General features: G+C 44.5%; 1 protein-coding gene across 1 annotated transcript in view; it reads left to right on the top strand.

The window, feature by feature from the left end:
- The window catches only part of PEPD (peptidase D), a 189581-nt gene that overhangs the window by 115989 nt on the left and 46934 nt on the right, over positions 1-26658 (top strand). The window contains exons 10-11 of the mRNA XM_048515733.1: positions 17666-17734; positions 23709-23786. Of these exons, the coding sequence (XP_048371690.1) occupies positions 17666-17734; positions 23709-23786 (147 nt within the window). The remainder of the gene's footprint in view (positions 1-17665; positions 17735-23708; positions 23787-26658) is intronic.

Here is a 26658-nt window from a genome sequence, read left to right as displayed (position 1 = left end):
CAAGCCACGTGCTAGCACCCTCTTCAAAGGGTGGCACCCAGGCCACGTTGCCCAACCTAGATATGCCTCTGCTGCCAAGAAAGAGAAAACTTTGTAAAGCTCAAGGTGAAGATTTTGCAGCCCGAAGAAAAAATGCATTGCTCCACAATTTACATGAAACCATTGGGAGAAAGTGGGGTTGTGAAATGAGGTGCCACCAATATGTGGACGACTCCTGTTTCTATTTTTCCTCAAAAGCTTAGTCAGGTGGGTCCGTTAAAGTCCTAAATTAAGTCCTGGATCAAGTAATGGGATGGATGAGGACTAGTGAATTGAAGCACAATCCACACAAGATTGGAGAAATGTCTCGAGGACTACTGAGTCAGCTTGTCTGAAAGGGCAGATACATGATGTGAAGTTGCCCCTAGATACCGGTCTACAATAGGAGGCACAAATTTCCTATGTGGCACATAGCACCCTCAACTGATACGCCTTCTATGACCCTTTCTTAGGAAGTATGGTCTGTGTGCTGTGGTGGGAAGGGGAAAGTCAGGAAGCTTCAATTCCATTGGTGTAGATTGTAGAATTTAATGTGGATTCTTCTCTTCATGCACATCTGTCCTCCACGCATAATTCACATGTGGGCAAGCTGTTCAATCCCTCAGAGACTGCAAGCCCACCCTGAATTCCTCATGTGTCCTTCTGTTTGTGGATATAGTTTTCATCCATTTTTCATCTGGTTGGTTCAGCTAATCTTGCATTTTTCTTGCCTAAATAATGTTCCAGGTGCAGCCGCAAGAGCCTTCCGTAAGAAGAACACGCTTCTTCCCTTCTCAAGAAGCTCTGTATAGCAAATCTATGAGCAAACTAATCAGTCACTATTTTTTCCCCTACAAAATTTGTTTTCCTAATTTTGTTTCCTTAACATCTTAGGAACAAATTGCCACTTGAGCTGTAATGTGCGTAGGGAACTCTATTAGCAAACGTTATAATTACTGTTTACTTAAAACAGGCAGGGTGATGTTCAGCTCATTTTGAAATATTAATTTTTTTTCTCTGAACGTTCAGATATGCATTTCTGATCAGATCATAAGATGTAGAGGGGGTAAGTGGATTTTCTGAGTTGGTGTGACAAGCATATATAAACTTGTGCATTCACGTCTCCTGGCAATGTTGGTGTATTCTGTGACTTGATGAAAGAGCATATTTATTTTTAATCATTCAAAATCCAAACAAGATTAGTTGAACCAACCGGATGAAAAATGCATGAAAACTATATCCACAGACAGGAGGACACATGGGGAATTCAGGGTGGGCTGGTAGTCTGTGAGGGATTGTGAACCAACGACAATTTGGGAGGCCTGGAGAAAATAAAAGGAGGGAGAAAAAATGAACTCTCAAGACACTCGGGCCAAGGCCCCTCTTCCCACAATCTTGTGGAAAAGTTGAGGGGTTGAACTTGGCCAGATAAACTGGTGTTGAAGGGCAGTTTTATAGATTCTGGCCTCTTCCGCACATGCAAAATAATGTGTTTTCAAACCACTTTCACAACTGTTTGCAAGTGGATTTTGCCATTCTGCACAGCTTCAAAGAGCATTGAAAGCAGTTTGAAAGTGCATTATTCTGCATGTGCGGAATGAGCCACTGTAAACCACCTAAAAAACAAACCAAGGCAATTGTGCTTTGGTCACTTCATGAGAAGACCAGACTCACAGGAAAAGACAGCACTGGTGGGAAAAGTTGAAGGCAGCAAGAAGAAAAGAGGAAGAGGTTGAGGTTTTCCCCTGAAGTGCGTGATATTCAGAGGTTTACTTCCTTTGAATGTGGTGATTGCCTTTAGTCAGTATAGCTAGGAGCTACTGATAGATTACCAGTCCATTGAGGAGACAAGAGAACCTTTTCCCCAGCGTTATCGTAACGACACAGTCTAAAGTGCATTCATTTAATCAATACTTCTTACTACTTGGATATGGCTTCCAGGTGCAGAATAATGCTATGCTCTGAATTGCTGTGATATTTTACACATTTCTCTTTTTAAAACACCTGCCAAAAACCCTGTTTGAAACAGTCTGGGATATTTTCTGAGTGCTTCGTTGATCTTGGGCTAGACTTTGGGCTGATCAGGAAATCATGGGGAGAGTCAAAATACTGAGATATGTGGGTGTCCATGGGCAATTGTCAGTATCACACACACACTTTGGAGCATACCATGAGCGGAGCAGGGAGTTAGCTTAACTGGAAGTGAGACCTTGCTTCTGATACTAGGAACAGCAGAAACATCCTTTCCTCCCCTTTCCTTTTTTTTACCATCTTGACACAGATGAAGGATATAGTAAGGCAACATCCCGATGCCTCTTTTGACACTTTATCAAGCACAGTCCGAGAGATGGCTCACAGGGTTTCCTGCTACAGGCAAACAAGTTCCACTTCTGTCTTGTCAGGTCTCGACTCATTGAATGCGCTAAAATCTTGACACCGGAACTGGAGTGCAATGGAAGGAGCTCTGCTGGGCAGGCAGCGTTCGGAAATACATTTAATAACTATAATTTATCAAGCATGTTGAGCTGTCTTGGGAAACCAAAAATGCTCATAGTGGTAGCGTATAATTTTTAGAAGATGGATTATACGCAAACAGGCCTGTGGAGTGCTGGTGTTTCATGATTCAGGAGTGACCCAAAATTTACGTCTCACTGTTTCTGAAAAGTAGTTAATGGATAAAAGCGTTGTGGCGGTTATCAACATCTGATGTATAGAGTTCCACGGCGTGAGTCCATATAATTTGTAAGAGTGTTATGAGGAATGTTTGGAGCAGTTCTCGGCAACGATGCTTGTTCTCCTGTTGATTCTGGATATGAAGTGTTTGGGATGAAATCCTCTGCACAGCTGCCCCGTGGGGCATTGGGCTTCAGCCTTTCTTGACTGGACACCTATTCAAGCATGAAATACACTAAGCTTCAAGCACATAACAGGAAGTCACCTGACATTACGAAGAGGGGGGAGCCAGAGTTAGGATCCCAGTGGTCTCAAAGCCAGGGACATGGTCAGGATGCGAGAAGAGCTTAGGTCAGGAGAGCCAGTGTGGTGTAGTGGTTAAGATTAGGTGGATTCTAATCTGGAGAACCTGAGTGGCAGAGGCTTATCTGGGGAACCAGGTGTGTTTCTGCACTCCTACATTCCTGCTTGGTGACCTTGGGCTAGTCACAGATCTTTGGAACTCTCTGAGCCCCACCTACCTCACAAGGTGTCTGTTGTGGAGAGAGGAAGGGAAAGGAGATTGTAAGCCACCTTACAGGAGAGAAAGGTGGGGTATAAATCCAAACTCTTCTTCTAAATCCAAACAAGCCATGCATCAGGAAATACACCCTAGTGTGGGACAAGTCAGAGCCAAAGAGTAAACTTATCCATCGTTGAGTGACCTTCTGAACACCCGTGCATGGAGGGGCAGGAAGACTGGCACCCTTGTTCTTTGTGCAGTAGGTCCTTTTCAAAGGCATCAAAAATAAAGCAGTTGTGTTGGTGCTTGTGATTCACCAGACTGACGGGTTAAACATCTTAATCTTGGGGGGAGCTCCACACTGACAAATGGACGAATGCACCCTGTGGGTCCTTGTAGCAAACACATGGAGGGTTCTGAAATGTATCTTCCACACTTTCTCGTCCCCGGCCAGCTGATGAGGGGCTGGGCTTAAATGAGAAAGCATTTTGCATACTGTGAGTTTAACCTCCCCCATCTGCTGACCAGTGGGAGGTTTATCCCATCCAAGACCAGCACAGAAGTGATGAATGGAGTGTCCTTTTCCTTGTGGATCCTCTGCTTGTAATCCCATCATTTCAGCATGAGCTTTGACGTGTCCATGAATTTAATTGTATGTATTACTTTGCATATCATCATTCTGCAGCCGTGGCGTAGTGGTTAAGAGCAGGTGCATTCTAATCTGGAGGAACAGGGTTTGATTCCCCGCTCTGCCGCCTGAGCTGTGGAGGCTTATCTGGGGGAATTCAGATTAGCCTGTGCACTCCAACACACGCCAGCTGGATGACCTTAGGCTAGTTATAGTTCTTCTGAGCTCTCTCAGCACCTCCTACCTCACAGGGTGTTTGTTGTGAGGGGGGAAGGGCAAGGAGATCGTAAGCCCCTCTGAGTCTCCTGCAGGAGAGAAAGGGGGGATATAAATCCAACTCTTCTTCTTCTGACAAGAACAGTTTCCAGAACTTAATTTCCATCAGGAATTTGTTCACAGCAGGAATCCTCAATGTGCAAAAGAATAGCCCAGTTGGACTCCCCCATGTCTCTTCAGTGGAGTTTCGTTTCTCCACTAATGATCGTCCTCCCACACAACAGTCTTGTCCATGATTCATGTGTTGTATCATTTTCAAGCATCTACTGTTGGTGGAATGTTTAGTCAATTTAACCTGTGAAAAGCCATAGTTTCATCTTTTTCGTTCACTGCTATGCTGTTATACATCTGTACCTTATACATCTTCCCAGCTTCTAAAATCATCTTCTAAAGTCCTGAGTAGGGTGACCTCACCTGAGATAAAGTAGCTGGTAGCCTGGGAGAGGGCCACCTTTGACTCTAAAACTCAGGAACTCTCTCCCCAGTGGGACTTACCTGACTCCTCCTGCTGCCATCTTCCACCAGTGGGTGAAGATTTCTTTGTTCCATCTGGTGTTCCCTCAGTGATTCCTCCTTCCAGCCGGCATGGTGTAGTGATTAAGAGCAGTGGACTCTAATCTGGAGAACCAGGTTTGATTCCCCATTCCTCCACATGGCTGGGTGACCTTGGGCTAGTCACAGTTCTCTCAGAACTCGCTTAGCCCCACCTCCCTCACATGGCGTCTGTTGTGGGGAGGGGAAGGGAAAGGAGTTTCTAGGCCACCTTGAGTCTTCTTACAGGAGAGAAAGAAAGGCTATAAATCCGAAGTCCTCTTTTTCTTCTGTTCTTTTGTGTGGTTTTAATGGTTTTTTTTCCAAAGATGTGTTTATTTTGTATGGTTTTGACCTGCCTTGTGAGAGCAGGAAGACAGGGTAGGAATTTTGTAAGACAAATATCTTGCTGAACAGGAATCTGAACCCGGGTCTCCCCCATCCAACACTCTTCATAATGCTGGATCTCATTGGCATTTTTCTTTCACCCCTTTAGTCCAGAAGGCTTATTCTGTTCTAACTTTGTCAAAAAAAAATTATCTCCTAACTTCAAAATTCTATGTCTGGGTGGTGGATGACATTATAAAATTATTATTAGGACTGTGCTCATGAAATTCTGATTTCTAATTGTGACCCAGAGGTTGCTAAGGGGCTATATTGGACCAGGATTTATGGTAAGAATGTGAAATGAACCAGTATAATTTTCCTGAAGGAAAAAAAAATACCATCCATACAGTCTATTAATGCTGACTTCTGAATCTGAATATATTAGAGGCAATTACACAGCGGATAGCTCTGTGTGTTATTAATTTGATTGAAAGATTTTAAACACAATGCATTACTCACTGGAAATCCCTAGCAGCCTATTGTCTTACTTTACATAATTCCTTGTGGTCCAAACCTATCCAAACAGGAGAAAAGGAGATGTAAAATTAATGTATGGTTATTACCGAAATTGCCTCATAAATTAGTTAAGTCCCTCATCAAGGTTAAAATGAACATTATTACTTTGGAAAAAGTCTCAATGGTTTTGATTTTGGGCATTACTTTTATTGGGGAAGGAGGTCTGTCTTGGAAATGGAATGTGTGAGTTAAATATTCTTGTCAGTAGTGCCAATGACTGTGGCCTCCAACTCAATGACAGTGGCGTTGGAAAGTGTTCATAACCTTTATTGGCATAAGAAGCAACAGAACGTTGGAAAGTCTTCTGAGAGCCAGTGTAGTGGTTAAAACCAGGTGGATTCTAATCTGGAGAACCGGGTTTGATTCCCCACTCTTCCACCTAAGTGGCAGAGGCTTATCTAGTGAACCAGATGCATTTCTGCACTCCTGCATTCCTGCTGGGTGACCTTGGGCTAGTACAGTGTTTCCCAACCTTTTCGACGTCGCGGTACCCTTGATCTGGCTCTTCATATCTCAAGGTACCCTTTGAATTTTTTTTTGCATTTTTAAGGGTTTTTTCCTTTTTTGGCCTGTAGGTGGGGGGAGTGGCAAGCAGGGGGAGGGGAGGGAAAGCAGCATTGACAGCCGCGTTGTTTGTTTGCCTGCATTCGGCATGGATTTGGGGGGATTTAAAGGGAAAGCTCCCTTTAAATCTACCCCCCGAATCCACACCGCATTTAGGCAAATAAAACAGTGCTGTTTTAAATGTTGTTTAAAGGAAGCCCATGAGGTTTCCAAACCCCTCTCCCCCCACCCCTTCAAAATCCATTTGATTCCGGGGGGGGGGGGGCAGGCGGTAGCATTGTCAGGGTACCCCTGGGACATGCTCATGGTACCCCAGGGTACCACGGAACCCTGGTTGAGAATCACTGGAACCACGGAACCCTGGTTGAGAATAAAATACAAAGCGGAGCCTAAGACAGTATAAATATCAACAGCAAACAATACCCCTGTCTGTCTCTAATCCAGGATTAAAAACTCCAGTTTAATGAAACTATTTAAAAACATATATATCCTTAAACATATAAACCATACATGTAGTGGACAACATCAATGAGTCTGGAACACAAACACACACATCTACACAAGAAGGGAAATCCCTGAACCAATTCACATGCGACAAGTCTCTATTATGAGATCATCATATCCTATCCTTGGGCTAGTCACAATTCTCTCATAACTCTGTCCGCCCCACCTGCCTCACAAGGTGTTTGTTGAGGGGAGAGGAAGGGAAAGGAGCTTGTAAGCCACCTTGAGTCTCCTTACCGGAGAGAAAGGTGGGGTATAAATCCAAACTCTTCTTCTTCTCTCCTTTGTTGTGTTGGGACAGGTGGTAGCATGCAAGGAGAGTTTTCTCTTAATCCCACATGCTGTGCTTGGTTTGCATTGATGCTGCTTCATGGCGGAAGTCAAGTTCGAGGCATTGCCATAGGTCTTTATCAGTAGTGATGAGAGGTTCTTGCAAACCAGGAGTTTTCTGAAAGCCAGAACTTTCTATACATTATTTTTTCAGAGATCCTGGTGTTCAGTTGTGTTTTGAGAGATGCTCCAGACCCTATGCTATGGTTAGTGGCTTGACTGCTCTCCCACACATGATCCAGCCAAGCATATCAGCTGTCTGTCTAGTTTATTTATTTATTTTACTTCATTTATAGTCTGCCTTTCTCGCTGTGGTTCAAGGCCCATTGGACAATGTAAGTCAATGCAGTCAGTGGGATGAGACGTCTAGTAAGCAATGTAATCAGATTTGACTTACAGCATTCCGAAGGTTGTTTTTTCATCATTTCTGCTCTCCTTTCATTCCTTTATCCCAGGGGTCTGCAACCTGCGGCTCTCCAGATGTTCATGGACTACCAATCTCATCAGCCCCTGCCAGCATGGCCAATTAGCCATGCTGGCAGGGGCTGATGGGAATTGTAGTCCATGAGCATCTGGAGAGCCGCAGGTTGCAGACCCCTGCTTTATCTTCTACTCTTTGTACTTGTCCTGGTGTTAGTTGCAAAGCTATTATGACTGGCTGCCCTCGGTTTTAGATTTGATTTTAAATTGTATCTATTGCTATTTTATACTGTTTGTATTTTTATGGAATTCTGGAAGCCACACTTGTATGTACAGCATACAAGCAGAATAATTAAATGAAAGTTAAAATTAAAGCATAGATCGTTAGACCCGATAACGGCATTGTGTGCATGTCAAGTGTTATTAAGTTGCTGCCAATTGATGGTTACTCCAGCAAGGGGCTTTCAAGGCACCTGAGAAGCTGAGGTGGTTTGCCATTGCCTTCCTCTGCAGAGTCGTCCTTGGTGGTCTCCCTTCCAAGGGCCGACCCTGCTTAGCTTCCCAGATCTGATGAGATCAGGGTATGCTGTGCCGTTCCTCATTCACAGAAATGGTATTACATGCATATAAAAATGAAGGAATCAGAGTACGATAAAACATACAGCAAACAGATAGCGCATATGATACAGTTTCAAAGCGGGGGGTAGCCATATTGGTCTGCAGTAAAACAGTTTAGATTCAAGTCCATCAGCATCATGGAGACAAACTAGATTTTCAGGGTATGAGCTATTGAGAGTTATGCCCTGAAAATCTTGTCGGTCTCCAAGGTGCTACTGGACTGAAATGTAACTGTACATACTATACAGTGGTATAGTTCGCTGTCCCGTTCTTTTTTTTTTTCAAAAGCACCTTCCAGACCATTTTGTTATAATGTAGCCTTATTACCTTTATAAAAATGCCCTCCTGGAAAATTCTGTTTTATTTTTATCCTGCCCTTTGCCTTGGGGGTTATGTGTGATGTATAGGTTTCCTTTTGCTGTTTTATTCCCAGCAGGTTGGAGAGAAAGTGATTGCTAGTGTACAACCCTGGGTTTCAAATAGGTTTACAAATTCTGGGACCGTGATTTTTATTTTCTTCGGTGCTGTTAACACTTGAAGGGGAACATTTGTCCTGGAAAGAAGAAGAAGAGTTTAGATTTAACCCCCCCTTTCTCTCCCGTAGAAGACTCAAAGGGGCTTACAATCTCCTTTCCCTCCCCCCCTTCCACAACAAACACCCTGTGAGGTGGGTGGGGCTGAGAGAGCACCATAGAGCTATGAGGAGAAGGAGAAAGAGATGAGGAAGTTACTGGGGCACAGATTGGCCATTAAGGCTCCTGGGAAAATTCCTGGTGTGCCATCACTAGGATCATTCCAGCCCCAAGGGAGGTGCAGCCAGTATAGGGCAGGCACAATCTGCTGCTACTGCGAGCTGCTATTCCAAACTTCTATTCCAAACCAGCAACCCAGCCAAACCTCATACAGGATGGTGAAGAAGGTGGACCTCCTGCCTTCCTCCTTCCTTTGGGGCAGGGGCTTTTGCAGGGCAATTTAATTTTCCCTCTTAATCCACCTGGAGCATATGAGTTAACACAGAATTCCCAATTAGTTTTGCCATGTTTAAGAGATCGGAAAATGTATTTGTGGGGCAGTGTCCTGAATGTTAACATTTTGAGGCAGGACATTATTATTTCAATCTTTGCCATGCCTAAGAGCCAGCGTGGCATAGCAGTGAAGAGCGCTGAACTCTGATCTGGAGGACCGAGTTCAATTCACCACTCCTCCATGTGACGCCTGCTGGATGACCTTAGGCTGATCACAGTTCTCTCAGAACTCACGCAGAGGCAGGTAATGGCAAACTACCTCTGAACATCTCTTGCCTTGAAAACCCTACAGGGTTGCCATAAATCAGCTGTGACTTGGTGACACGTACACACACACTGCCAAGGGGATGGGGGAGGAGAGGCCATGCACCTTTCGAGAAGTCACCTCAGCCTCGCCTTGTGTCTTTTGAGGACATCATATTGTTTGGTTCAACTCTAAGACTCATTGGCTGAAATGCAAAGAACATTTTGCTAGGGTTGAGCCCCGCAGAATAAAATGGAAGGTGCTTCTTCATAAGACCCACTTGGAAATGCTCCCTGGATTAGCTAGAAGCAGCAAAAATAGAGTGAATGTTTTGAATGTATTCCTCTCCACTAGAACATATATTTTAAAACACCTCTGGTTTGGTTGTTGTCACCCAAAAGGAGTTATTAGTGGTTCATTAAGGAGAATGTATTGTGCTGTATCCATTAAAGGATGTTTTATGTGTAACAGTAATTAAAATATAATTAAAACCATGAGTTCTGCAAGTTACTGGCTTTTCACAAAGCACATTTAAAAAGAATGGGTGCCTATAAAAGTCTGTCTTCACACATATACGCAACCGTAAGTGAGGATCTGGCAGTACAATAATTAAAGAGGGATTAATTCACATACAGTTTAATAATAAAGGGATTTAGGCCTCATTAATTAGTAGCTAATAAATAGTTGTAAGCATACATACAAATTCAATTCCAAATATGTCAGTTCAGATCCAGCATTATTACATTGTAAGAAACAAGAGTTGTCAGTTTAGAGATTTCACATTTAAGGCTGTGCATCTGGATATAGCCGAGGCAAAAACACAAACAAAAAACCCAAGAAACCTTTTCAGGTTTTTTCCAAGTTGATTTTGGGCCGAAAATAAAAAACCAGCTATCTAGATAAAGCCGAATAGCTGGAGCCGAAAAAGCCGAAAAGCCTTTCAACTCGTTTCGGCTTTCAGCTTTTCCCATGACCCAGGCAGGAGAGCTGTGTGGAGGGGTCAGGTCAGCCGATCCCTGCACTCAGATCTCCCTCTCTGTCTACCAAGCCCAAGTGGGCTTTGGAGGTGGTGTGGGAGGCAGCAGAGCTGAATGGAGGGGTCAGATCAGATTTTTTCAGGTTCATCTTTAAAAGACCAAGGGTTAGGTTATTTTGGCTTTTTCGAAAATGTCCAGGTCTTTTAAAGCTGAACCTGAAAAAATAGTGGAAAAAATGATTCTCACCCCTGTTCACGCTCGCTGTCGCATCTAACGTGAAATTGAGTGAAATTGCGCTGGTGTTCCAGAGCTTGGGGGTTACTGTCCCTGCTCATGTCTCCCCCTCCCTGGGAGGAGCCACAAATGAAATATGGCCTCCAAGGTCATTTTCCTTCCTTGCAGCTGAATGGATCCTGGAGGTGGGGAAACTGGACAAAGGTGGGGTGTTTGGGGGGCTGCCGGTTTCCTTTCATCCTCTGACCGCTGAAATTGCCAAGAAGGAGAGGTCCACTTTGCAACTTGAAGGGGAGAGTTGGACCTGCAGGATGCACTTGGACCTCGTTTTCCACCCTTGGTCTCCAGGGGGTGGGGAAGGACAAGCAATAGACTGCTGGATTCCTTTCAGTCTTGCTGCTAGTCCCAGCTGGACCCTGGGCGCCTTTTTGCTCAGCCATAATTATCTGCTGTGCTCTGAATCAGGGGTCCCCAGCTTTTTTGAGTCTGCAGGTACCATTGGAATTCTGATACAGCATGGTGGGCGCAGCCGCAAAATGATTGCTTTAGGTGATAGTACCAGCCACAAAATGGCTGGTGCAGTTCATCTTCAGACGCACAAGGGAGATCCTTGTGCTGTGGTGGTGGCAGCTACCAAGGCAGCTTAAAAAACTGCACAGCCAATTAGAAACCTTGCTGGGCAAAAGCCCCACCTGGTCTGCCCATTTTCTAACAGCACTAGGATGTTGTGGGTTTTTCGGGTTGTATGGCCGTGTTCCAGTAATATTTTCTCCTGATGTTTCGCCTGCATCTATGGCTGGCATCTTCAGAGGATCTGTTGGCAATGAAGCAATGTTTATTTCTGCTTCGACTCTAGATAGCTCTTGTGCCCAAGTTGGGCCAGCTGGAGATGACTGATTGTAAGTGGCTCTAAGTGCTGGAGGATCAAGCTCCAGCTCACCGCCATCCTTTAAATCCTGGGTAAGATTCATAAGTGAGGCCTCCTGGATTGTGTTTTCTGCTTCGCATGTAATTTAGCCCTCTGGATGAATCCTGGTAGTGGCAGCTTTTATGTAGCTTTGAACTTGTCGTAGGTTTGGTTAGTCTGTGGTCTTATTGTAGGGTCTACCCATTGATGGAGATCCTCTCTTGCTTCCTATGAAGGGAAGAGGGGTTAGACATGCTGCCTTGTGGATCATCAAACAGGGATCTGGATGGAAGAAGGAAAAAGTCTCTGGTTGTGCTTCTTGGGCCATCTTTGGGTTTGCAGGTTGTATTGTAGTTTTACCTGTAACAAAAGCTCCCAAGGTTGCTGAGGGAGTGACTTATTTAGATGGCAATGAAGCACTGCTTTAACATCCTAGTGATTCCAGCCGTGAAAGCCTTCGACAATACATTTCTAAAAGCCCTCAACAGGTGCAAGAAAAGGGGTTGGTGGATACCCAGGCAACCAGAGGCACCAGACTGGGGACTCCCTGCTTTGGATTGTGTGCATGTTAAACTCATAGCCCCCTTCTTTTAAATTTTTGAGGCAATGTGGGGCTCCCCAAAATTAAAATTGCCTGTGAATATCTGGGGTCCTCTCTAGGTCCCGAGAGCCTTTCCTTCTGACAGTTGTAGCGCCCAATCTATCCACACACTGTGTATCCGCTTGGCTAACTAAATTGTCTGATTCGGAAGGGAATAACTGCGCTGAGCTCTCAGAAGAGGACTAATTGGAAGGGTCGGCCTGCCAGTCAAAAGAGATGAAAGTATTTGTGGCTGGCGGGTTGACCTCGCTCACAGCTTAGAATAGGAAAGATGATTTACTATTCCCAATTATACAATTAAAATGCTAATTATGCTTCACCTGACTAACTCCCCCTGCTCCTAAACTGAAAGTTGCAATTGGTTTCGCGCTCTGTAAATCATGGATGATGTGCGTCATAGAGATGTGTGTTACTTTCCTTGTCATTTATGAACCCACAATGCCGTCTTTCTTTTTTCTTTTCCCGGTAGCAGCTGTTCGTTTTCCGATTAAACCTTTTGTTTGTTTGTTTCGTTGTACATATGTTTCCAATTTGTACATGTGTTTTAGGCAGAAAGGGAACAATGTTTCTTGGTGTCAAGGTTCATATGTTCCCATTCCATCCCTAAATCATGGTGTTTCGATAATTTCTGACTCGTGGATCCCATCTAGGTTTTCTGCGAATGGATGGCACTTCCATTAGTGGAAAAGATCCCCCTTTTCCCAGTTGCAAGCCATTGATCTTCCTGAAAGGCTGCTCCTTGGGCGCAAGGGACCCTCCAGCAGGGGGACATATGGAGTCAAATGTCCCCAGACTGCAGCCATTTAGTCATGTGGGGGGCAGAAAATCGCCCCCACACCTCTCCTCCTTCCCCTCGGGTCTACATACTGGCTTCAAGACCTGGTGCAAAAAAAGTTGCTTGGTCGTAGTGGGGGAGGGGTGGTGGAAAACTCAGATTTTGCACTGGGCTATATTTTTCCTAGATACACCTCTGCCCTCTAGAATAACATGGAGGCAAACCAGGAGTTCTGCAGCAGGAAGGGGGTATTTGCAGACATTATGCATCCTGCTGGCAGAAAATTTAGTCTGTATCCAACCATAGTAGGGCTTATACTAAGATAACCTCATTATTAATCGCCTAACCATTGCTAGGAAAGTGGGAGCATAATGGGAGAGGGAGCTTATGCTTCTTCCTCTCATTTGTAAAACCCCTTCTCCTTTTCAGAGCAAGCCATGGTTCAGGGAGGGAGGGGAGGGGGGGAGGGGTGGCATACAAGGGAAGTGATGGGGTCCAGCATTTGGACATGGCCCACCCACTCTAGTGGAAGGAGGGAGAGGGGAGGGGAGTGGTGGCATGCAAGGGAGTGAGGAGGGAGGGGAGGGAGGGAGGAGTGGCATGCAAGGGAGGGGAGGGAGGGAATGCAAACACTAACCATGGTTAGCCATAACCATGGATTGCACGCTAGATCCTGGTTACAGACAGTGGCTCATATTAATACTGCTGCACATGTAGTATATTTATGATTAGCTCTGAAGGAGAACCATGGTTAGGAGATCAAGAAAGTGCTGCCTGCCCGGCACTCTGCACAAGAACCCTCAAGCCCTGTTGAGCAAAGAGGTCTCTCCTTTTCGTATTATCTTGTTACGGAAGCTTGTCTTCAGTCAGTACATTTTCATGGCTGGCCATGTAAACATGAAAAATCTGACAAAAATAATTAGCAGTAAGGTCATCAGATGTTCCTTTTGTTACTAGATGACCTTCGTCTTAATTGATTTCCGGCCACTTAGAACATTATAGATGAGGCACCGCAGCATTGTCAGTCCAAATGCTTGTGAAGAGATTAATTTGGCAGGGTGCTTGGCACAAATATATTCCCCATGCTTTTGCTGAGATTTCAAGTGAGATGTGTAGGTCAAACTGCTGGCTGTGATCACCTCTTAAATGTTTGGTCCGTCCAGTGTGCATGTTATCTACCACCTCCACCCCTTAAAATAATATAAATCCATATCGACATAAAAATTGTATCCCCTCCCTCAACAAAAAAACCCCTCTCACAGTTCCTTGCTGGAATCCTAGGGCAGTGGTGGTGAACCTTTGGCACTCCAGATGTTATGGACTACAATTCCCATCAGCCCCATGCTGGCAGGGGCTGATGGGAATTGTAGTCCATAGCCCCTGAGTAAAATTCCTACCTGGAGGTAACAACAGGACCTGAATGTGCCCATGAGATTGTCACTGTTTTTCTTCAAGCAGCAGATTCTTCAATGTTGTATCGTAGTGCTTTACGTCCCACCTACCTCACAGGTGTTTGTTGTGAGGGGGGAAGGGAAAGGAGTTTGTAAGCCCCTTTGAGTCTCCTACAGAAGAGAAAGGGGGGATATAAATTCAACTCTCCTCCTCCTCCTCCTCCTCCTCCTTCTTGGCATCATGCTTCAGTTCTATCAGTGGTTAGCCAAACATGATGAGAAATTTGAGGAGTACTCTTTTAGATTCCACCCTATATGTGTTGTAAATTAACTAGCATCTTAATATGATCTGACAGTGAGTTCATAGGGCTTTTACAGCCTGATTCAAAGTATGTTGATCTAGAAGTTCATCCCACAGAGCCCACCGCTTCCAAGAAACTAATGATAACCTTAGTCAATACCAACACATGGCTTATTCCAGGATTAACAATGTAGCCTTGAAATGTTACTGCTATAACTATCATTTCATTCTCTGGTTCTTGATCAGTTATAATAGAAATTCATTTCTCAAATAAGGGAACAGGACCAAAGCACAATCGCTTTGGCGGTCGGGCAAAGAAAGAAGAATGTTCCTTTTCTGAAGTTATTTGATGATATTTTTATTCATTTGCTAGCTTATGGTTTGTACTGTTCTGCCTTCTTGCTGAAGAATTTCTCTGTTACCTATGGCAACGTTTAAGTATTTGGGAGATTGGTTTATGGTTAGTGACATAGCTATGGCTCCGTATCCATGGCCTCAATCTTCATGGGTATTGTTCTAGAGCATAGGTGTCAAACTTGCGCCCCTCCAGATGTTATGGACTACAGTTCCCATGATCCCCTGCCAGCATCATGCTGGCAGGGGATGATGGAAACTGTAGTCCATAACATCTGGAGAATACAAGTTGACACCTGTAATTCTAGGACTGAAAAGGATCATAGTGGGCCATCTTGGGGCCCATCCCATACCCTCTGCCTAAAGCACTGCGGACAGGTGTGCATTCCTTGAAAAGGAAGGAGAATTCAGTCACCTGTAAACTGTGTCCATAATATATGTTCCCTCCTATCTTGCTGCTTTTACATTGTTGAATAGATTGGTGTGTCTGCATGTAAGGGTTGAAACTTTGAGTGTCCTTGCCATAGCTTGCATCGGAGGAGCAGCTGCAGCAGGGCACGCCTGTGGATGCCTCTGAAATCTGAATGGGTTCCATTATCACTCCATGTTAATGAAATGATTTTAATATCACTACAAATGAGGTTCTCCCTTCCTCCCCAAATCCCTTTTTTTTGAGTATTAAAAGGGGAATTGGATCGTAATTAGAGCATATTTCACAAAGAGTGAAAGGGGCTATAATATGTGCTTGGCTCTTAAAGCACTTAATCCTGTATTAATTGTAGTATGGGTACATCTGCCCTCCTCTGATGAGAGAGCATCCATCAAGCGGCTGGGGGTGGGGGGGGGGGAGAGAGATAGAGCACTTTTGAAAGGCTGAAGAGCTCCCCCTGCAGAGTGCTTCGCCCACTGTGCAAGATTAACTTTGCCTGGAGACAGAGGGACAGTTTTAAATATACCTTCTTTCCTTTGAAACTTGCACTGTCCCCAAATTTCCTTGCATTCAAGAAGGTCTTTCAGTTTTTTCAGTAATGATACTGAAACTTTAGAGAACTAGAGAGCCAGCCTGGTGTAGCGGTTAACAGCAGGTTGATTCTAATCTAGAGAACCAGGTTTGATTCCCCACTCCTCCACCTTAGTGGCAGAGGCTTATCTGGAGAACCAGTTGTGTTTCCACACTCCTACATTCCTGTCTGGCGACCTTGGGCTGAAAGTCCCGCAGTTCTTGAATCTCTCAAGCTCCACCCTGACTCCTCAAGGTGTCTGTTGTGGGGAGAGGAAGGGAAAGGAGCTTGTAAGCCACCTTGAGTCTCCTTACAGGAGAGAAAAGTGGGATATAAATCCAAACTCTTCTTCTTCTATTTATGAGACGTAAAAGGAAAAAAAGTAAAGGTAGTTCCCTGTGCCAAGACTGGGTCATTACTGACCCATGGAGTGGTATCCCTTCACAATGTCTACTAGGCAGACTTTGTTTACGGGATGGTTTGCCATTGTCTTCCCCAGCCTGCTTAAAACACCCTTTACCCCCAGCAAGCTGGGTAGTCCTCTTACCGATCTCAGAAGGATGGAAGGCTGGCTCAGCTTTGAGTCAACCTGAAACTGACTTCCATCAGGATCCAACTCAGGTTATGAGCAGAGCTTTGGCTGCAGTACTGCGTCTTACCACTCTGCACCACAGGGCTCCCTGTGTGAGACAGACCAGCTGGCAAATTACTTTTGCCACAAAATGTAAATGAGTGAGGTCATGCATAACGATAACACATCAGGCAGAATCTCTGCTTAACAGGATGCCTTTTTAAATGAACGTATTGTTTTAATATTTTTTTTTGCATACAGACACCCTTACTGCCAATCACCAAATGATTTCAACAAACGACAAATAAAGCAACAAAATTTACCCAGGAGCCCTTGTGCATAAAAGCGCCCTCTGGCCCACCCACTTCCTAAAACACTTGGCTTACCCCATGGGCACCCACGGGTGACACAATGGGGTCCCCTGTCATCGCCCTTGTCTAGCAGCAGTCTTTTACATATGTGCAATTGCTGGTTATTTACAGTGTACATACTTTGTTCAATGTCAAAATTGCTCTGGCAATACTCAGTGCATTTTGTTATTCACTCAGGGGGCGAGGGGCGGGGATTGAATAGATAAACTGTTGGTTTAAGCAGGCCTTCCGCTTTTATGCAGAATAATGCACTTTCAATCCCACTCCTCACAATTGTTTGCAGGTGGCTTTTTTGCTAGTCGCACAATACAATCCAGCTGCAAAGTTCATTGGAAGGGGATTGAAAGTGCGATGTCAGCATGAAGAACCTCACTATCTCTTACCCATGTATGTTAAATGTTAAGCCTGACAGAGCGGGCTACATCCTTCATGTCTCTTTCACTCAACTTAAGTATTGTTTGGTGACTCATCAAAGTATGCACACCCTTTGAAAAGTACTGCTTTTGAGATGGCTTTGGATGGCTTGGTGTGAGGGTTAGCTCTTTTGAGATCCATTTACGCGCAATGCACAGCACAGTATGCTATGCGCTCAGTTCCAGTTGTGCATTTTCAATGAGACAAGTTTGGCAAGAGCCGGAATTCTAGCTGCCACGTTCAACTTTCTTAGCTGCTATAAATTGTGAATTGGCTCTAGAGGACAGTTAAACTTGAAAGGACACTGGGAGAGAACCCCTTTCTGGGTCTCTTGACCATGAAGCTCTTGCTTAGTACGTTTCCTGCTTATGAAACTTACAGAAGAGAGTTCCATGGTATTGTGCAAAGCTGGGCCACAGAGAAGTCTTAACGGGCTGCTGTTTTGATGAATCTGGAGAGGGAGTTCTGCGCTGAATTTGGTCTCATGAAAACCATTAATCGCTGGTTTCCTTTTTTCCCCTTTTTCCTGCAGCCTCTTTCAACATTACTGCTACAACCGTGGGGGCATGCGGCACATTTCCTACACCTGTATCTGTGGCAGGTAAGCCTCCTTCAGGTGAAAGAAATACCAGAAATACCATTTGAGCAAGGCTTTCAGCAGAGTTTGGGAAACTGTTGGTGAACCGTATGTAATTGACCCTCGTCAAACCATTGTGTGAAATGAGATGAAGTTTAACTCATAAGGGCGAGAGCTCAGCTTGGTATTTTTTAACACATTGAGCATAGGATCTGTGGATGTTTTGGGTGCTGTGGGCTTCACACATGCAAACTTTCTTTCATTATGACTGGGTACAAGTACTCCAAAAAGAGCTGCGTGGCGTAGTGGTTAAGTGCTTGCACTGCACCTGACCAGGAGTTGAGCCTATGGGTCAGATATCCCTGGCAGCTGGCTGCGTGGTCAACTCAGCCATCCATCCATTCCTTGGTCGGTAAATGAGTACCAGCTCACAGCTAGGGGTAAAGAATAGCGGAAAGCAATGGCAAGCTACCCCACAAAAGCGAGCTTGCCTATGAAATCACTGCTTGCAGTGGTACCCCAGGGTCGGACACGACTGAAGGGGAAACTTTACCTTTTTTTACTTTACAAGTACCCCTTGTGGCTTAACTTTGGAAGAGTACATGTATATATGTTGTCAAGTGTTGAGATGCATGACAGGAGGCCTTCCCAAACTGGAACAGAAGCTTTGGAGAGGATCAGCAGTTATCACAGAAGCTCAGGGTACAGATGACCGAGTTTCCTTCTGCGCCCTCTCCGCTTGCTGCGTCTTGAAGCCACTGAGGATTATACAAAGCCAATTGCTGGAGATAGCCTGTCTCCACTTTCACTGAACGGTGTTTGCAAACCAGCTCCTGATGTTCAGGGTGGTTGCTCTCTCGTTTTACTGCTGTCTTTGCAATATTTTTTGAAGAATGTGTTCCTAGATTTTTTAAAATGCTGTCCCTTTTTGGTAAAACCTAGAACACCACAATACTTGTCAGAGTCATTCATATTTATTCTATTGGATCATTGCATAAAGTTGTTCTGTCCCAGGTTTTTCAGAACGTACAGAACAATGATAGAATTAATGTATTATCGAAGATTTTCACGGCCGGAATCACTGGGGTTTTGTGGAGTTTCCAGGCTGTATGGCCGCTTTCCAGTAGCATTTTCTCGGGATGTTTCGCCTTCATCTGTGGCTGGTGAAGATACCAGCCACAGATGCAGGCCAGCTATCAGGAAAAAAAATGCTGCTAAATTCTCAGCCGAACTCAATTATAGAATTACATTTGTACTCTGGCTTTTTGTCACTTTGGTTTCACAGTTCTTGTGTGTCGTAGCAAACTATCTATGGTCCCATGAGGAATAAACATGCATACCTCTAAGCACTGTACTAAAGGACAGATGAAAACTATCAGGTTCCTCATATCTCCTTCATGACAAATACTTTTACTTTTTAGGGCTTTTATCAGTTTTATTTGCATAATTCTTGTGCCCTGTAAACATTTTGCTGTTGAACAGGAAAGTCTTGTTCACCCCAGTGGGACACTTACCCATGGTAGTTTCTTCCTTTAAAAATGAAACTGAGAATTTAGTACTCAATATGAACAGAACAGAAGTTAGGTATTTCAGTCAGGTAGCTGACTAAGCCATTAAGGCATATTCACAGATCGAGAAGATTATAAAAGGGGTCATTTAGTGACAGCGGAAGGGAGAAAGCTATGCTAAAAGTGAGCGGAATCCATAAATTTGCTCTTCCGTAGCTTTCCAGCAGCCCCGTTTTCCAGACTTTGGCTGCTTCCTCACATGCAAAAGAGTGAAGAAGCCTCTTTTTGGACAAAGCCTATTCTTTCCAAGTCACACTTGAAATAGTTTGTTCTGCTTCACGGTATCTTGACGTTCGTTGTAGGATTTTTCTTCCTACAGTAAACCTATTTGTTACACCTTCTGCTTTCTGGCTAATATAGCAGTTCCCCACTCCTGCTCAAAGCTCACAGCACTGCTGAAATCTCTTCCTGGCTAGTCAAAGAATGTTGACCTGTTACTAAAAAAAGGAGGGAGAGATGGAGAGAGAGAGAGATGAAGGGCAATTAAGGGAGGGAGAATTGGTTCTGGATGAGAGATGCTTGGATAAATGAAATTTACTCTGTTTCTGTGTTCTCCTTTATTCCGAAACTTCTGGCTCTGTTCCCAACTGTGGGTTTTTTTCTGTCTATAACAGGGGTCTGCAACCTGCGGCTCTCCAGATGTTCATGGCCTACAATTCCCATCAGCCTCTGCCAGCATGGCCAATTGGGGCTGATGGGAATTGTAGGCCATGAACATCTGGAGAGCCGCAGGTTGCAGATCCTGGTCTATAATATTGATTTAGACTTTGGGATGGGTATGTAATATATTCAAACCATCGAATTAAAATTGTGTCTAATAAACATTTGAAGTACAATATGTTGAAGACAATTAAGCATCCTTTAAGGAGAGGGACCAGGAAGAGGGAACTTGACTTTAATAACCTCCAAATGTTTATAATCTCCTGATGGCGGAGATGAGGGTCAGGAGATGCGTGTCAAGAGATGCCCATTCTCCGAACTCCATTAGTCTGGGAGCTTCTTGAGCTTTTAAGGGCTCTGACCACTGTGAAGCAGGAAGCGGGGGAAGAGTTAATTAAAACTGGAGGAAAATTGCTAAGGACCTTGAAAAGCTGTAATGAGGGTGGGCCTCAAACATTGCTCAGGTTCTTGTAATGGGGGAGTGAAATTAGCATCAAAGGGTTCATGCTCAGGAAATGCGCAGCCTACAATTTCAAATTTCCCCATCCTTCATTGAATCAGATTTTATACAAGCATTAACCTGCACTATAGTGCAACATGGTAGAAATTCAGGGCCAGGTAAGCCAGGGAGCTGTTCCCCTAACCCTAGGGCTCAGCAATGGTGTACTACTGAACTACTGGGATTTGTTGAGCCAGCGTGCCGTAGTGGTTAAGAGCAGATGGATTCTAATATGGAGAACAGGGTTTGATTCCCCACTCCTACACCTGAGTGGCAGAGGCTTATCTGGTGAACCAGATGTGTTTCCGCTCTCTTACATTCCTGCTGGGTGACCTTGGGCTAGTTTCAGTTCTTCAGAACTCTCTCAGCCCCACCTGCCTCACAAGGCGTCTGTTGTGAGGAGAGGAAGGGAAAGGAGCTTGTAAGCCACCTCGAGTCTCCTTACAGGAGAGAAAGGTGGGTTATAAATCCAAACTACTACTACTCCTCTCCTCCTCCTCCTCCTCCTCCTCCTCCTCCTCCTCCTCCTCCTCCTCCTCCTCCTCCTCCTCCTTCTTCTTCTTCTTCTTCTTCTTCTTCTTCTCCTTCTTTATTTGTTTATCCCTTCCCCTACCATGTTGTGCAATTCCCAAAATTGCTTTATATGTATTTTTCAAATTGACTTGAGTCATTCATAGATGTCTGATGGCAGCCTGGTATTTGAGTTTACTCCTGGCTGAGTGCTAGATGTTTTTTGCCCAAGTGTTCTTGGTAATGTCCTCTGAGTGGGGTTGGGTTGTGATATTTATAGGGCAGGGATGAAATTGCTTTTGCAACTTCACAGATAGGGCTGGCTTGGTCTCTGGCAAGTGGCAAGTAATGAAGACCTCTGAGAGGGAAACTGTCTTGCTAGCAACAAGGCCGATCTGCCAGCAGAGAGGATTCCATCAGCCGAGATGCTCTACATGCCCTAGAGCAGGGGTGGCCAAACTATGGCGCTCCAGATGTTCATGGACTACAATTCCCATCAGCCCCTGCCAGCAGCCATGCTGGAGTGCCAGGGGTTGGTCACCCCTACCCTGGAGCTTCCAATGTGTTCCTCTGCATCAAGATAACATCTTCTGTCCCTTCTCTGAGTAATTCACCTCCGGTGAATGAGTAATTTTGCTATATCCCCCTATGAACACATTGTCTTCTGCTTCAGAATGCACACATCTTATTTACTTTTCACGTGCCATACATTTCTAAAAGAAACACAATTAAGGTCCTGTATTCTGGTGCGATTGTCAAGAAAGATTGGGGTGCAGATGACAAGGAGGCAGCCGTGCCCCAAGGATAGCAGTGTAACAGCTGAGATAAATTATTTCTCTTCTGCACTGATGTAATTGGTCTGAAAACAGTTTACAATGCCATAATTGTTCCATTAAAATTCTAGCGGGATAATTGCAACGACTATATTACAGCCCTTGTTTGTATGCAGTGAGGCGGGATCAGCAGCCGTCCGTCCCATTTTCAGCGGCATCCCACTGGAAATCTAACTCAATACCGACTGGCATTTTTAATTTTTCCCTTCATTTTCTCATTTCTGAGCAGTAATTGCCTAAGTGGTATTTGTGTCAGGGTGAGAAAGTGTGAGGATCAGTGACGGAATGGAAGTTTTATAATCTGCAGGCCTTGCTTTTGATCCTTACACAAATCGAGATTTGGATTTTTATGCAGAGACCTCGGGTTAAACCAGGACAGCTGGGCCTCTTCAGAGATTCTTGTATTCCATCTTCCCTGTTAAGGGTGGCTTTCTCAAAAATCATGAAACAGCAAACTACAACTAAGATAAAACTAAAGTAGGGGGAGGGGGGAAGCCTGTACAAAAATCAGGAGACTACCAAAGCCAAATGTGGAGGCAAGAGAACAGATGCTTGACTGGATGGTTCTTTCCCCCCTTATCTACCTGAACAATTCATACAGGTTAGTGCTGAGAGCCAGCATGGTGTAGTGGTTAGGAGCGGTAGTTCTAATCCGGAGGGAGCGGTTTGATTCTACTCCCTCCAGCTGAGTGTCAGGGGTTTATCTGGTGAACCAGATGTGTTTCCACACTCCTACATTCCTGCTTCGTGACCTTGGCTAGTCACAGTTCTCTCAGAATTCTCTCAGCCCCACCTACTTCACAAGGTGTCTGTTGTGGGGAGAGGAAGGGAATGGAGCTTGTAAGCCACCTTGAGTCTCCTTACAGGAGAAGGTGAGGTATCAATCCAAACTCCTCCTCCCCTTCTCCTTCTCCTCCTCCTCCTCCTCCTCCTCCTCCTCCTCCTCCTCCTCTTCTTCTTCTTCTTCGTTAGTCCTGCTTTTGAATTAAGTGCAGAGAGAACATAATTCAGCCCCTATGAAGTTACACTTCCCTGTCTCTTCCATCACCATCAAGTGAATCACAGTTATTTTTCGTCTTACCCTTGTCGAGTACTTCATGAGCCAGGATCAGCGGAGGTTCTTCTCACCAGCCAAGATCACTTTTCTAAATTGTGAGCATCTCCACGGTAACATCACGGCCACCCACTTTGTGATCCTTCACAAAGGAAGATTTTTTGCTCTTTCTCCCTTCCCTCTCTTTAGCACACTTTAATATGAAAGAGGTCACAGCACCAGTTAATAACTCAAGAACACATGTTCATCTGCTCGCATCAAATCAGAAACCTGACTAGATTGGCTCAAAACTGGTCTTTTCATTAAAAAGCTATATTATCGGCTACAATTTTCAAAGAGGAGAAACAGGCATACCTGTGGTTTCTGTGTTATTTGTTGATTTCGAGAATTCCCTAGAAGAGAGGCCAGAATCATAGAAGTTGCATCTTTAACTGGGTCTCCCATATCCATATCCGAAATAATCTACCTCTGCCACAGTGCTCTTTCTGCCTTGCAAATTTCGGTAAACTGAGTTTGTGTGGCTGGAGTTACGTCGTCCGCAAGATGTTCTGTGTTACTGATTTTGAACAGTCTGTTTAAATCTCTTGTGGAGCCAGGCTTCCTGCTCGAGGTGCTTTACCAAACGGTTTTAATTGAGAGACGTGGCCACTGATACAGTTAAGCATGATGCTGAGGTGTCTTGACTTGTAGCCAAGGAACGTTCCCAAGGCCTTCTGGAAGTGAGTTGAACTGCTTGGTAAACCACCGGATGGTCACCCTGAGTCACGTTAGCTGTGTGAAGCCCTGAGCCTTCTTCATGCATGATTCTCTTTACAGTAAAAATAAAAAAAAAATCCAAAGCCTGTCTTATGTTATTTTTCTCTCTCTTTTACAGTGGACATAATAGCTCTGTTTTGCACTATGGCCATGCAGGAGCACCAAATGATAAAACGGTTGAAGATGGAGACTTGTGGTGAGTGGAAATGCTGTATTAGAGAAAGAGAGCACTAACTTTTCCATGTTGCGAGCACCAACTTATATCTCAGCTTTGGACACGCACAAGTTAGCTTTTCCGCTAATACATTAGAATTCCGTCCATGAGCCAGCAGCCATCCAGCTATCAGTTCTGAGAACAACAATTGGCAAATACCCTTGATTGATAGGATCTTTCTAACAAGCATCCCATGTTAACCGAGCCAAAGTTCAAAAGCCAAAGGAAGCATCTTTCCCTACCGTCCTGATTAACCGAATCAGTTTCAACTTTTAAGTTCACTGGTTTTCTAGAAAAAACACCTTGATCAACCAGCCAGTAGCTGCTCCTCCCCAGGGGTGCAGCCACTTACAGGGACGAAGCTGTAATGCCGGGTTCTGGAAGCCACAGACTAACCTCTTTTTAACAAGCTTTGTCTCTTCGGCATGAAATTCTGATTTTGGTGTCACAGTTTTTTTATGAACCAGTTGGGTCATCTGGGGTGACAAAAATGTCCAGCTTCCCGTAAGCTTTTCCTCAAGCAAAACAATCTGACAGGTCAGATTCTGACAGGTCAGATTCTGTCAGGAGGTCATCACCCTCTAAATAACAAATATTATATTAGTATGAATTGTCGAGGCTGCAGCTAGTCACTAGGTGTTGTGGGTTTTCTGGGTTGCATGGCTATGTTCCAGTACGGTTTTCTCCTGACATTCCGCCTGCATCTGTGGCTGGCATCTTCAAAGGATCTGATGATAGTAAAGCAAGTGGAGTATATGTACCCGTGGAATGTCCAGGGAGGGAGGAAGAACCATTTGCATTGGTTCAAAGTTATATAAGTTAATATGGTGATAAGATTTTAAATACTGGTCCTCATGTCTGCACTGGAGTCTCCAACCATTCTAAGAATATAAGAATGGTCACCGGTGTTATTTGTTTGAGAGATTTGTATCTTGCTTTTCAGTCAACAGGTTCTCAAATGGGGCTGTACAGCCGGAAAAAGAAGTTGAACCAATATTCACCCCCACCCCAGCTTTATTCTCAGCCTGAAAAAATGGCAACAATTTCAGGGAGCCCAAAAACGGATGCTGAAAAATGCTGAATTTTTCCAGCATTTTCTGGGATGTTTCAGCCCCTCCGACATTAAAGAGGGAGGGGGAAGAGGCAGCAGATCTGAATGCCAGATCAGATCAGCTGGTCCCTGCATTCAGTTCTATGGCGGGGAATTTTTCAGGTTTGGCTTTAAAAATCCCCCCCAATGTTGAAAAATCTGAAAAAAGCCAGTATGGGGGTTCAGGGTTTTTTTTCCAGCTTAAAAAAATGTCCAGGTCTTTTAAAGCGGAACCCTAAAATACTGGGGGGAAATTGATGCACGTCCCTATTCTTAAAGGAATATGCCAGTAACAAAACAACACAACATAAAAACAAACCTACAACCAGTCACCAAAACAGCCTAATTGGTGTCAGCAGCCAAATGATACAGAATAGCCCAACAGCCGAGGCTCGCACAAGTAAATGCCTTTAAACTCAATCAAGAACTCCTTTTAGCATAGGTGGACTTGATGATTCTGACCTTTCTTCCTGTCTCATGTCATAAGAACATAAGAACATAAGAACAAGCCAGCTGGATCAGACCAGAGTCCATCTAGTCAGCTCTGCTACTACTCGCCAGTGGCCCTGGGTGCCTTTGGGAGTTCACATGTAGGGATGTGAAAGCAATGGCCTTCTGTGGCTGCTTGCTCCTGAAAGCACCCTGGACTGTTAAGGCATTTGCAATCTCTCAGATCAAAGAGGGATCAAGATTGGTATGCCATAAATGCGACTTCTCCTCCATAAATCTGTCCAAGCCCCTTTTAAAGCTATCCAGGTTAGTGGCCATCACACACACCACCTCCTGTGGCAGCATATTCCAAACACCAATCTCACACGTTGGAAGTGAAGAAGTGTTTCCTTTTATTAGGTCTAATTCTTCCCCCCAGCATTTTCTCAATGAATGCCCCCTGGTTCTAGGTTATTGTGAGAAGGAGAGAAAAAATTTCTCTCTGTCAACATTTTCTACCTCCCATGCATGATTTTATAGACTTCAATCATATCCCCCCTCAGACGTCTCCTCTCCAAACTAAAGGAGTCCCAAACGCTTCGCAGCCTTTCCTCATAAGGAAGGTGCTGCAGTCCCTCAATCATCCTCATTAAGCCCCTTCTCTGCACTTTTTCTATCTCTTCAATATCCCTTTTTTGAGATGTGGCTGACCAGAACTGAACACAGTACTCCAAAGTCTTGGTCGCACCACAGCTTTATATAAGGGGCATGACAATCTTTTGCAGTTTATTCTCAATTCCTTTCCTAATTATCCCCAGCATAGAGGTTTGCCTTTTCTGGCTGCCATACATTGAGTTGACATTCCCATGGAACTATCAACTAAGGCGCTTAAATCCTTTCCTGGTCTGTGACTGATAGCACTGACCCTGTAGCATGTATGTGAAGTTTGGATTTTGCCCCTATGTGCATCACTTTTGCATTTTGCTACATTGAACTGCATTTGCCATTTCTTAGCCCACTCACCTAATTTATCAAGGTCAGCTTGGAGCTCCTAGCAATCCTTTGTGGTTCTCACCACCCTACATAATTTGGTATCATCTGCAAACTTGGCTGCGCTTTACCCACTACTTCCAGGTCATTTTATGAATAGGTTAAAGAGCACTGGTCCCAATCTGACGGATCCCTTGGGGACACCACTCCCTACATCTCTCCATTGTGAGAATTTCCCATTTTACACCCCACTCTTTGCTTCCTGTTTCTCAACCAGTTTTTAATCCATGGGAGGACTTCCCCTCTTATTCCCTTCATTGCTGAGTTTTCTCAATAGTCTCTGGT

The sequence above is a fragment of the Sphaerodactylus townsendi genome, linkage group LG14 (assembly GCF_021028975.2).
Source record: "Sphaerodactylus townsendi isolate TG3544 linkage group LG14, MPM_Stown_v2.3, whole genome shotgun sequence".
In the NCBI taxonomy this organism is placed as follows: domain Eukaryota; kingdom Metazoa; phylum Chordata; class Lepidosauria; order Squamata; family Sphaerodactylidae; genus Sphaerodactylus; species Sphaerodactylus townsendi.
The sequence above is the reverse complement of the archived record's forward strand: the minus strand, read 5'-3'. Positions and strand labels throughout refer to the sequence as shown.